The 13,328-nt window shown below is 40.9% G+C and overlaps 1 protein-coding gene across 2 annotated transcripts in view; it reads right to left on the bottom strand.

The window, feature by feature from the left end:
* Positions 1-5,656: 5,656 nt before the first annotated feature.
* The window catches only part of LOC113449077 (von Willebrand factor A domain-containing protein 7-like), a 52,897-nt gene continuing 45,225 nt past the window's right edge, over positions 5,657-13,328 (bottom strand). Inside the window, exons 17-18 of one of the 2 annotated variants that reach the window (XM_026720036.2) lie at positions 8,159-8,263; positions 5,657-5,802 (exon numbers count right to left, since the gene is read on the bottom strand). In XM_026720036.2, coding sequence (XP_026575821.2) covers position 5,802; positions 8,159-8,263 — 106 coding nt within the window. In that variant the 3' untranslated portion in view covers positions 5,657-5,801. Of the gene's footprint in view, positions 5,803-7,823; positions 8,264-13,328 lie in introns of those variants that run through there. The other variant, XM_026720037.2, reaches the window with a different exon arrangement.

Below are 13,328 nucleotides of genomic sequence, written 5' to 3' on the forward strand. Positions count from 1 at the left end.
CCTCCAGCTGCAAAGAGGAACATGGCAAATTGAGTTTCTGACCAGTTGCCAGACTGGCATTTGCTCAAGCTCCGTGGGTTGCAGTGGGGGGAGTATGTGAGTCCTGTTGGTTTAGATCCGTGTTTCGTAACCCTTGGCCACTTTAAAGATGTGCGTGCTTCAACTTTGACAGGAAAGACCTTTCACAGTGTGTTTGTACTAAAAGCATTGGACATGTTGTCATTTCCTAAGTTTTTCTGGCACAAGAGCACAATGCAGCCCTCTGATAACAGAATGTTAAAAAAAAACACAGAGTTGAAAGGGACCTTGGAGGTCTTCTAGTCCAACCCTCCCCTGCCGAGGCAGGAAGCCCTACACCACTTCAGGCAAATGGTTACCCTACATCTTTTTTTAAAACTTCCAGTTAGCTTGAACCCTTCTGAGTCACACTTTTAGAGTGTAGAAATCTAGATGGTCATAAGAATTATGCCACCTTATGCCACCAGACTTGAAATTCTAGAACTAGAAAACCTTGAATTATTCCGTCTTCGGTCTGATCTAAGTATGGTATATAAAATCATACATTGCAATGACTTACCTGTCAATGAATACTTCAGCTTCAACCATAACAACACAAGAGCACACAGTAGATACAAACTCAAGGTTAACCGCACCAAACTTGATTGCAGGAAATACGACTTCAGCAACAGAGTGGTCAATGTCTGGAATACTCTACCTGATTCTGTGATTTCTTCCCCAAACCCCAAAAACTTTAACCTTAGACTGTCTACTATTGACCTCACCCCTTTCCTAAGAGGTCTGTAGGGGGCGTGCATAAGCGCACCAACGTGACTACCCTCCCTGTCCTATTGTTTCTTTTATTTTTCTTATATGTACCCATTTCATGTATTCATGACTATGTATATACTTATACTTATTATCTTGTAAACAATTGACAAATCAAATAAATAAATAAATAAAAGAATGTCCCTGGCTCTACAAGTGATGCTGTCGAGGTTCTTAACCAGGGCCTGGAGTCTGTAAGGGTTTGGATGGGAGAGTACAGATTACAGCTCACCCTGGCAAGATGAAGTTAACTCTGGGTCTTTGGGTCCCCTGGATCTGGTGATTATTATTTTTTTCATCTTTACCTCTTTATGGGATAACATCCCCCAGAATGAATGGTGTACAATCTTGGAGTCCTCCTGGATTCATGGTTGCTGCTCAAAGAGAAGGTGGCCCAGAGGTGGTATTCAGCAGGTTCTGACCAGTTCTGGAGAACTGGTAGCAGAACTTCTGAGTAGTTTGGAGAACCTGCAAATCCCACCTCTGACTGGCCCTACCCTCCATCTATTCTCTGCCTCCTGAGTCCCAGCTGATCGGCTGGGTCTTCTTTGGTTGCCCTGAACAGGAGAACGGAGCTGGAAAGCAGGTTAGTGGGTGTGGGGAGGGAATGGGGATTTTGCAGTAACCTTCCCCTGCCACGCCCACCAAGCCACACCACACCCACCAAGCCATGCCCGCAGAACCAGTAATACATTTTTTTGAATCCCACCACTGAGGTGGCCACTGTAATCATGAGGGGCATTGAACAGATTCATCTTGTGCACTGGTTGTAATGTTTCTGCTCTACACACTATCACTTCCTGATTGGATTACTTCAAGGCAATCTATATGGGGCTGCCCTTAAAGCAAGGGTTGCCAACCTTTTGGACCTCAGGGACCACCAAACTCTAATTTTAAATCCCGCAGATCAGAGACCCCGGGAAAATCCCTGAAAAAGTCTGCAGGACAATTCCCCATCCCATTTTCCTATCGATCGATCATTATTTAATTTGGGAACGCAGGATACCATCTCCAGCTCTGTTCTCGGGGGGAGAGAGAGAGAGAGAGAGAGACTTTTGGATTCATGCAAAGAAAGCAGCAGAAGCAGCAGAAGTCTTTCCTTCCCTCTCACAAACTCCACCAGAAATGAGTCTTTGCCGGTGCAGCTTCTTGGAGCAGGATGCCTTTCAGGGTCCCAAAGACTCATTTCTGGCAGAGTTTGGGGGAGAGAAAGAAAGACTTTTGCTGCTTTCCTTGCCTGCAGCCAAAAGTAGAAGAAGAAAGAAGCAGAAAGAAGCAGCCCAATGGCCAGGCCAGGCACATGGGGTGTGTGGAGCAAGTTCCCCCGTCCATCCTTTCCCACCTCCCTCCCTACCTCCTGATGTTCCCAATGCAAGCGATGCGTACTTGGGTTTCTGCGGGCTATGTGGGTGTCACAGCCTTGTGTTCCTACGCAGCCTGGATTAATTGCTTTGGGTGGGGGGTTGCTTTTGGGGTGACATTTCTCTGCGGACCACCAAAATTTTCTCACAGACCACCAGTGGCCCCTGGCCCACTGGTTGGCAACCGCTGCCTCAAAGAACATTTCAAAGGTGCAGAATGTGGCTCGGTGTTTATTTTTGGGTGCTCCAAAGTTTGCTTATTTATGGAATGTGCTGTATTTGCCACCCATAGCACAAACTCCTTAAAGCATTAAAAATATTAAAATCTACAATCATATAACACAGCGAATAAAACCATTAACAAATAAAATCCATTAACATCAGATGGGAAAAGAAGGAGCTGGACACCCGAGGTGGGGTGAGGAGGTGGGTTAAGTTTTAATTAGTAACCATTTTTGTTAGATCGGGTAGATCGGTTCCCGCAGAGACGCGAGACCAATAGTGAACGTTCAGCTCTTTATTTAGTTATAGATCAGTACAAAAACCTTGGAGCCGCGGCAACTCTTCATATAGGGATTGCTCGCGGCTCGGCGGCCAATGACATCACTTTGAATCTCTCGCGATCGGCTCAGCCAATCGTGGTAGATTCTTAGCGCACCAATCACGGCCGTTAAGTCAGCCAATCAGGTTGCGGTCCGTGTGGACCAATCAGGTGTCAGGGTTTGGAGTATGCTAATATAGTACAATTTTGTAGAAAGTTAGCAGCCACCCCTCTCCTAGAAGAATTAAATATTTTGAGAAATGTTAAAAAGGCTAAAATATTTCCCCTAAGGGAGACAGAAAGACAGAGCTCCAGCTGCCTGCCCCCAGCAGATATTTGGTGCCCATTAAGAAAGACTGGGGCAGCCTATCTACAAGACAAAAGACCTCCAGCTGCAGTGTGATGGGATTATGACATGACCCTCCAGGACATAATAGGATTAATCCATCTAGCAGCAGAGCTCACCACATGGAACAATCTAAGGACATTGCATCACCCAGCAAGCTTCAACCAAACCTGGGAGCTCAGACAACCTCTGAGCTCCCAGCTTTGACCTCTGCATAGCCCCGTGGGAGTCTGACAGCAACCAATAGAACCCATGTTCTTGCACAGGAACAGTGTCAGCATTCCAGAGATTATCCATTCCAGCCAGTAACTCCAAATCAACCATAATCTCAAAGTACTTTTATTAGAATAGAAACTTGGTACCTGTGTGGAATTAAAAAAACTAAAGTTTCCCCCCAGATTTGTTTATTTATTTTTATTTATTTATTTGATTTGTCAATCGCTTACAAGATAATAGGTATAAGTATAAACATAATTATGAATAGATGAAATGGATACATATAAGAAAAATAAAAAACAATAGGACAGGGACGGTAGGCACGATTGGTGTGCTTATGCATGTCCCCCTTACAGGCCTCTTAGGAAGGGGCTGAGGTCAATAGTAGACAGTCTAAGGTTAAAGTTTTTGGGGTTTGGGGAAGAAACGACAGAGTTAGGTAGATTATTCCAGACATGGACCACTCTGTTGCTGAAGTCGTATTTCTTGCAATCAAGTTTGGTGCAGCTTACCTTGAGTTTGTATCTATTGTGTGCTCTTGTATTGTTATGGTTGAAGCTGAAGTATTCATCGACAGGTAGGACATTGTAATGTATGATTTTATATACTGTACTTAGATCAGACCGAAGGTGGTGTAGTTCTAGGTTTTCTAGGTCTAGAAGAAATTTTAAGTCTGGTGGCATGAGGTATTCTGCCACAGAGTAGAGGAGTGGAGAACTCTTCTTGTGAAATATTTCTGGACTTTCTCAACTGTGTTAATATCAGATACGTAACGCGGGTTCCAGACTGATGAGCTGGATTCAAGTATTGGTCTAGCAAATGTTTTTCCCACAAGGTACCAACCTACAAACCATTCCCTTTTCCCCACATCATACATCACGTGAACCAATCCCCCTTCAGTCCCAATTCTTCCTGCGCCATTCACAATGATCTTGAATTACTAAAGAATTGATTTTGTCTATTGGGAGCTACTCAAATAATATCAGCCCTGTTAGGAATATAAGTCACCTAACCGGTATTTGGGTTAGAAATATATAAACCAGGATAAACATTTTAGTACTGTAACTTTAAGAAAATGCAAAACTGTAATTAGGTGTGGTTTCTCAAATGGCCATAAGATGGAGCCAGAAACCTGGTTTGTCTTAGTCTTAGTCTCAGAAGAGACTGTTAAGTGTATCTCTGTTTCCTTCTGTTGGAAAGTATTGCTGTTGCTCCATTTCTTCTAATTGACTGATATTACTGGATTTAATTTAAGTATGATACTGAACTGTTTTTGACACTGGATTTTGATATTTGGATTATCCCTGGATGAAAACTGACTGATTTACCTGTGAATGATTTTGGATTGCTTATTTTGGACTTTGCTTAAACCTTTCTGGAAGTAAAAACTTACATTTACTGTACAGTGTATCTGTGTGCTCTGTGTATATTATTCAAACACTACTCTCTATACGTCTCCCTGTATGCACTCATTCTCCTAAAGGGGAATTACCTCAACAAGCTCCCTCCAATCCTCCGCAGCTGTGTGGCAGCTTTTAATAACGACTTCAAAGCTGACAAACAGGAAGCTCAAGTTCAAAGCCCAAGAGAAGGTATAAATATCCTCCACTCGCAACTCCATGTAGTCAGCTACCCAGAACCATCTGCTTGGCAGTTCTGCTTCATCAATAAACCATCTTTCCAATCACCCTCCATGTTTCCAGTGCTATTCTCCCAGCTTGGAATTGAACCAGATGTATATTTGTTCCAGCAATCTCCAGTATGAAATTGCCCCATTGGGTCCCCAATCTGTCACTGATGGAATTGCTATGTAGTAAAAGCTGATGGAGGTAGCAAAACTGGCGAAAATGTTTAATTAGAGAAAAGATTTTATCTAGCTTTGTTTCCGTATGGAAACCTCTTTTGGAATTTTGCTTGAAACTGAAAAAAAAATAATGAAAATTTGATTTAAGGTTTTGATGATTAAAATAATTTTGTTATTATAGGTTTAGCTTGAAAAGTGAAATGTGAAGCAAAAGGTTGATGTGTTTTTATTTTTATTTTACTTGCACTGAAAAGAATCAGAGGTCACCACTTTTCCCCATTTTCTCTGTTTGCACTTTTTCTTTCTCTTAGCTTTCTAGCTTTTGTTTTTTTCTGTGTTTTTATTTTTAATGCAACTTAATAAAATTATATACAAAGAAACAATTTGCTATGCAGTACCCGGGCATTTTTTTTTGTATTGGGTTACTTTAATTGATGATCATTTTCAATATATTTTTTTCTACAGATTGTTCATCATCCAGAATTGCTTGTTTAAGGTGGGAGACTGTATAGGTTTTCTAAATAGAATAAAATAAATAAATAAAAACTCTCCACAGGCACAAGTGTTTCTGAAGTTAGTTTTATTTGGATCCACCAGAGACTTGGGGCAAGGGTACTACCATTTTTTATTATCTCAGTGTGAGGCACATCCAGGGACCAGAAATAAAAACCATTTTGTGTCAGGACATTCCTTCAATGTACGTCAATCTCTATGGAGTAAAAGTGAACAAAGGAATTGGTGTGAGAAATGTAAGCTATTTTTCATAATCTCCCTTCCCCAGATCTTATCCATAAGGCTATCAGAAAAATTAGCAAAAAATTAGCAACCCTGGCTTTCTGGCTAACATCTGTTGTTGTTGTTTTTTTTAAATACAGCATTTCTCAATGTTGGCAACTTGAAGACGTAGCTGGCTGGGGAATTCTGGGAGTTGAAGCCTACATGTCTTCAAGTTTGAATTCTAGTGCCGAGAAGGGCCAATGGTAGAAGATGCACCTGTTGGATTTTACACTGGCCACAAGCTGTTCAAGAGGAAGTCTATTGGTTTGTGGGGTCTTAATCCTTTTTCTTTGACTTTGGAAATTCTCTGTTTGGTGGACTGGTGTGACAACAAAGCAAAACTACAATGTGGCTGCAGATGGCCTTTGAAGTTGTGTTGTATTCTCTTTAGGAGCGCTCACAAAGTCCATTCCAGCAAATCTATCACTTTTCTGCATGAGATATTGCAAAGGGCATAGAAAATGGGCGGTGCTTGTGTTGCGATGTTGTCACACTTCTTGTGTTACTCTCTCATTGTCTCCCCTGGATCTATCTTAACTCTGTTTGGTATAAACAGGAGGGAAGGAAGGAGGCATAGAGGAAAAATGCCACCAAGCTTCCAAGCTTCCTTACTTGCCGTGTCCTGCAGAGGTGGAATTCAGCAGGTTCTGACCAGTTCTGGAGAACCGGTAGCAGAAATTTTGAGTAGTTCGGAGAGAACCGGCAAATCCCACCTTTGACTGGAGATTTTACAGTCTCCTTCCCCTGCCACGCCCACCAAGCTACGCCCACAGAACCGGTAGTAAAAAAAATTTGAATCCCACCACTGGTGTCCTGTATTAGTTTTTCTCAACCTCAGCAATTTTAAGACGCATCAGGGAATTCTGGGAGTTGAAGTCCACACATCTGAAAGTTGCCGAGGTTGAAAAACACCGCTCAATATCAGGGGTGTCAAACTTGATTTCATTGAGGGCCACATCAGGGTTGTGTTTTGACCTTGGGATGTATGTGTATGTGGCCGTTGGCGGGGGGGCGTGGCCAGATCGACATCACTTGTGTTGGGGGTGCTTGTGGCGGCCTGATTGCTTTGTCAGAGAAAATGGGCTCCTGAGCTCCATTTTCGGGTGTGACTGACTCCTGTAACCCTCTGCCAGCAAAAATGGCGCTCGAGAGGGCTGCATGCGCCCCCTCTCCTGAACTCCATTTCTTCTGGCAAGGGTTCTGCATGCTATTTCCAGGACGGCCAGATCTAAGCATCTTGCAGGCCGGATCTGGCCCCCAGGTCTTGAGTTTGATACCCCTGCTCTATATCAATAAAACGGGCTCCAGAATTTCTGGTGCAGTCTATTCTTTCCTTAAGGGGCTGATAAATACAACTTCCAGATTCATAGGTGATGCTATTTAAAAGAATTTTTTTTTTAAATTGCTGTTGTTATTTACACACAGTGTTCCAAATAGTTCTAACTGGATTCAGTACTTTTGGCTATTAGGTCCTTCCTAAAATCTGGGACCCATCATTGCAACAGAATTGAAATTTGGCAAATTTTATAAAAGCATTTTAGGACATCCAAATGACCATAAAGCATTTTGTGACAAATTACAAAATGTCATGAAAGATTTCCTGCGGCCAACTGGTGACGTTTGACTGTGCTATACAAGAGAGGTGCCCATCGCCCGGGCTGCAGGCTGGTACCAGTTTGTGGACCGTTAGGAACCGGGCCGCACAAGCAAGCGAAGCTGCATGTCCACGTGTGCGAGATCTAGGTAGTGTGTGAAACCACACACACATACTATTAGTCTGTGGAAAAATTGTTTTCCACAGAACTGGTTCCTTGCACCCAAAAGGTTAGGACCCACTGTTATATGGTTCAACACTGGCTATTTTCAAGGCAGATACATCCCTAAAATTTTAAGAACATTTGTAATGAAAGCAGCAGTGCATTAAGTGCTAGAGAAATCAGAAAATCCAGGTAGTTCAAATGAGTATAAAGGTTTATTGCTCGCTACAAGAATCTGAACTACTAACAGTCAAAGAAAATTGGCGGTAGATGTCAAAGGAATTCAAGGATTTCTGGATTTAGATTTCTTATGATTGCGAAAGGATTCATGACCGATGACACATTTGACATCCCACCCCCCCGGCTCAGCCAGGTCATCTCCTACACCTGCCATCATTGATGGCATTGAAGAATCTGGCAAGAAAACATCTCTTTATCTACGAGCCAGGCTCATGGGTTGTCTAGTTTGGACTAAAGAGAAAGGTAACGTGCTTTAGTGAATGAGTTGGCAGCTTCAGATGTTTAACTCACTAGCTTGGAGAAGGCTTAGGGTTTCTGTAGTCCATCGTGAAACTGCTCGTGTTCCCGTCATCATCACTGATCAAAACTTCTGCTAAAGGATCGCAGCAGGTTGACCTATGGAGGAGAGCAAAAATAACAAGATGGATAAATAACGGGAGAGAGTGAAGGAGGAAAGAGTTTGGACAGCTAGAAGCGGAATCGGGATTAAAAACAAGGACACCAGAATGAAAGAGTTCTGTAAGCAGTGAAACAATTAGAAGGGGTGACCGCTTCACTAAGGCAATTCCGCCGTTAACCTGTTTCATCAAGGCGAAGTACAGGTTGTCCTTGACTTATGACCATTCATTGAGTGGCTGTTCGAAGTTACAACAAAACTGAAAAAGTGACTTACAATCAATCCTTGCACGCATGACATTGTAGCATCCCTACAGTCACGTGATCAATATTCAAATTCTTGGCCTGTGGCATGTAGTTACAAACGGCTGCAGCACCCCAAGGTCATGTGATTGGGGGCCTTTCCAGCCAGTTCCCAACTGGGGGAAAATCTGGATTCACTTAATGATATGCAACTCATTTAACAACGGCAGTGATTCACTTAAAAACTGTGGCAAAAAGATCATACATTTGAATGTGACTTACTTAGAAACCACTATGCTTACCAGTAGAAATTCTGGTCCCAATTGTGGTTATAAATTAAGAATGACCTGTACTTATTTTCTTATGCTACACAGTCTGGTTGAAATACGAACATACATTATTTTACCTTGATCAATGAAAAAAGAAAAGGAAGAATATAGACTAGTGTTCTGCAGCTGCCTTTTAGGTTCAGGGCTAAAATTGGGGTTTGAACAGGATGTCTCAAAAGTAACTGGTCAGGGCATCATAAAAATGAAATTTTGTTCAGATTAAATTTAAATATGGTCAATACATTTTTTCCTGGTACTAATATGTTTACTACTTTTTTTCCCTTTATGTTCAGAATTTGGTAATAACTGGGAATTTAGAATGTCAACTTTTCTCAAAGTAAGATGGTGATTTGTAATGTTAGTAATTAGTAATTTTACATGGATGCAACATATGTGATGTGAAGTTATTGTTATTATTATCTGGAATTATAGATATATTCTAAAAATGGAGCATTTTTTTCTAAATAGTGTAGATTTAATAGGCTTAAGGGCCAAATTAATTTCATATATATATATATATTTCATTTCTTCTTTTTTTCTTATTTTTTCTCCCATTATGTTCATCTTTGCTTTAATCCTTGTAATGTATGTCGGATTTGTATTACATACCCACTGACATTATTTTTGTTATTAATAAAAATAAAGCAATTGTACTGCTTTGATTTTTTTTTCATTGCGCAGAAAACTAAAATAAAATCGTCATAAATTAAAAACCTAAGAGTTTCAAAAGAAGAAAAAATGAAATCAAAACATGTTTAATATACGCTCTGTCCTAAATATTAGCTAATTTTAAACCTAAAAATTAGCTAATATTAACAACTGCACATTCTGTCTGCTTTAGCAACAATATTTTTTTTTTTTTTGCTACTTCTTACCTAATAAAGATCTGGCTAAAATATGGGTGTTTTGTAATTTTGGTTTCAAACTAATAAAAGCATTTTTTAAAATTCTGGATTACTTTCCCCTAGGGAAAAGATATTTCATAGCTAGGGTTTAAATGAATAAAGACAGCCATCTCTTTGCATCTTTGTTTTCATTTTCGATGAAAACTTGTAAACTCCAGGGGGCACCCTAAGTCTACTTCAGAAATAGGCCAGCTGATTTTCACAAATACCCTGGAATTAAGCACACAAGCAGCATGCAAACTGTTATAAATGACTCAATCAATCAATCATTCCATCAGAATAGAACCGGGAGGGACCTTTGAGGTCTTCTAGCCCAAACTCCTGCTAAAGCAGGACACCCTATACCATTTCAGACGGTTTGTTGTGTCCAATGTCTTCTTAAAAACCCGCAGTGATGAAGGCAAACTGTTCTAGTAGTTAATTGTCCTCACTGTTCCAAGTCGCTTCTGTTCTTGATTGGTTTCCACCCATTGTTTCCTGTCCTACCTTCTGGTGCTTTGGAAAATAAATTGACCCCCTCCTCTTTTTGGCAGCCTCTCAAATACTATTCTGTCACCCCTGGTCCTTCTTTTCTCTAGACAAGCCAAACCCAAACTCTTCATATGTTTTAATTACTTGGCTTGCTCTTTACATATAATAAGACGCTCAGGCAATAATGAAGACTGCTGCTAGTGTTGGAAGTTAAAACCCACCCATCTCTGAGAGAAACGAAACATTTTAGGATATATTTAAAAGGCAGAATTATAGAGAAGTAGAAACTCAGAGAGGCAGACACTAATGGGCCATGAAGGCCTGGGGCAGTCTATTCTACATAACAAAGATCTACCTCCTTCAGGCAGATCCATAATAGGAATTGTCCAAAGCCCTTTCATTACATCATCATTCAGCAGGGCTCAACCAAGCCTGGGACTCAGGACAGCCTGTAGAGTTGCCCCTGCATGGCCCCATGGGAGTCAGACAACCAATCGGAATACAAGCCCAAATCCAAATCCAGACAGACGGCATAAAACCCAGGGACTCTCAGCATCTCTTCCCTTTTTCGCCCAAGAGCTCCAAGGCATGTGATCCTGTCCACCATTAAACCATCTTTCCAAACAGCCACCATGTTTCCAGTATCTTTTTCCCCACTTGGAACCGAAGCCAGATGGACATTTCTTCCAACACTGGTGTTGGGGACCTGAAAAATGTTGTGTGCTGAAAAATGGATATTGCGCATTCGTAAGGCAGGCAAGGGACAAAACAGGCTTTGGGATGTCATGTTGTAAAATCCAGGGCAGAGAAGGAGACAGCTAAGATTTATTTGCACTTACATTTACAGATAGTCCTTGACCTACGTCCACAATCGAGACCAAAAAATTTTGTTGTTAAATGAAGCAATTATTAAGTGAGTCATGCCCAATTTTACAATCTTTTTCCACCATGGTTTTTAAGCGAATCCCTTCAGTTAAGTGAATCGGGTGGTTTTTAAGTGAATCTGAATTTTCTATTGATTTTGCTTGTCATAAACCAGCTGGGAAGGTTGTAAAAGGTTATTACATTACCCGAGGATGCCACAACCATTGTAAATACATGCTGGGTACTGAGCAATCAAATTTTGATCACATGTTGCTTCATTGGTTTTAAGTGTGAGGAAGTTACATTTTTCAGTACTATTGCAACTTTGAACAGTCACTAAATGATTGGTTGTAAATCAAGGACTAGCTGTATCTATCTATTACCTTTATTATTATTACTTTCATATAATTATTATAAATAATTAAAGGAAAAGGTATCTAATACTTCTTCCTCCCCTTTTTTTCCCCATAACAACTAAGGTGGAGCTAGAACTCACAGTCTTCCTGTCTCTAACTTGGTGCCTTAGTGTTAGAAATTCTGTCTATATATAGCACCATAGAGCAAACAAAGAGTACGGTCACCATGTGCTTTACTGCTCAACTGTTTAACTGTAACAGGAAACAGGACACTCTTTTTGGAATAAAAGAGCATGGAGTATATACCATAGATCCAAACCTGTAAACAGTGCCATCTACTGGCTGAATACTACTGCGGTTGTTGCATAGAAATACATTCCAAAAATGAATTCCAACACTTAGCTACTAGAGAACTTGGCTTTCAATTGTTCTCCTTCAGCTCCAGATTAAAGGAACTTTCACAGAAAACAAAAGGAAGCTCAAGTAAAATTGAATTGGAAAGATTCAAGTTTCAAGTTTCTGTTACACAGACAAGCATAGGTTTAAAACTGTAAGAAACTTGGGGGATGCAATCATTTTAATTTTCCTTGGATTATTTTAATTAGACATGCTAAAAACTAACTGGAGTGGTGTGGCATCCTAGAGATGAAGACAGTTGCCTCCCATTCGAAGGTTGATAATTCAATCCTAGGCAGTGATAAATGTTTCTTAATCAAGCCACAAAGAGAAAAATATCTGCTGCGAACTCTGTAAATGCTCAGTTCGATTCAATTATCCCAACCCCACCACAAACAAGGGATTACGAGGTCATAAAAAGAAATGCTAGAGACTAACTGAGTTTGTAGGAGTCTGACTTCTCCTAAACATCCAAAATAGTAAGAAGATATGCTCCATGAGATGCTCCTTAGATGAAAGACAATGGCTGTAAGAGCTGCCAATTTTTCCAACAGAGAACAGGTTAAATGTTCTTCCCAAAGGCCACACCTTCTCAAATTTGCTGCGTGGTCTTACAAAAGTGCAGAGTTTTGAAAGAGAGCTCATTGCACTCTTTCCAGAGAATATAATTAAGCAAGAGAAAGTAGAGCTTTCAGAAGCTAGTACCACCTCAAGCCTGCTGCATAGATTGATGGCCCCACATAGCTCTGCTCTTTTGTTTTGGCCAGGGAGAAAAAAAATGAACCATGGTGCAGAAGAAGTGTACTTGAGGATCAAAAGGAAGACTGAGTGGCGCAGTGGTTAGAATTGCAGGATGACTCTGCTCACTGTCAGGAGTTCAATAAAGATGGGGCTCAAGATCGACTCAGCTTTCCATCCTTCCAAGGTGGGTAAAACGAGGACCCAGATTGTTGGGGACAATATGCTGACTCTGTAAACCACTTAGAGAGGGCTGTAAAGCTCTGCGAAATAATATAAAAGTGGAAGTACTATTGCTATTTCTAAATTGGCCATAGCATAATAGTTGACAATCTCAAGTTCGAAGTGCAGTTTTGCTATTGCAACCATTAATCCTAAATTGTATTAACAGAGGGATACAATCAAGATCAAATGAGGTACTAATACCACTCTGTAAAGCCTTAGTAAGACCTCACCTAGAGTACTGTATCCAGTTTTGGTCACCATACTATGAAAAAGATGTTGAGACTCTAGAAAAAGTACAGAGAAGAGCAACCAGGATGGATTAAGGGACTGGAGACTAAAACATATGAAGAACGGTTACAGGAACTGGGCCTGGCTAGTCCAGTGAAGAGAAGGACCAGGAGAGACATGATAGCAGTCTTCCAATATTTAAGGAGCTGCTACAGAGAGGAAGGGGTCAAGCTATTTTCCAAAGCACCTCTATGCCAGACAAGGAATAGTGGATGGAAACTGAACAAGGAGAGATTTAACCTGGAAATAA

Source organism: Pseudonaja textilis, chromosome 2 (genome assembly GCF_049901715.1).
Source record: "Pseudonaja textilis isolate UNSWEBS1 chromosome 2, rPseTex1.2, whole genome shotgun sequence".
Classification (NCBI taxonomy): Eukaryota; Metazoa; Chordata; class Lepidosauria; order Squamata; family Elapidae; genus Pseudonaja; species Pseudonaja textilis.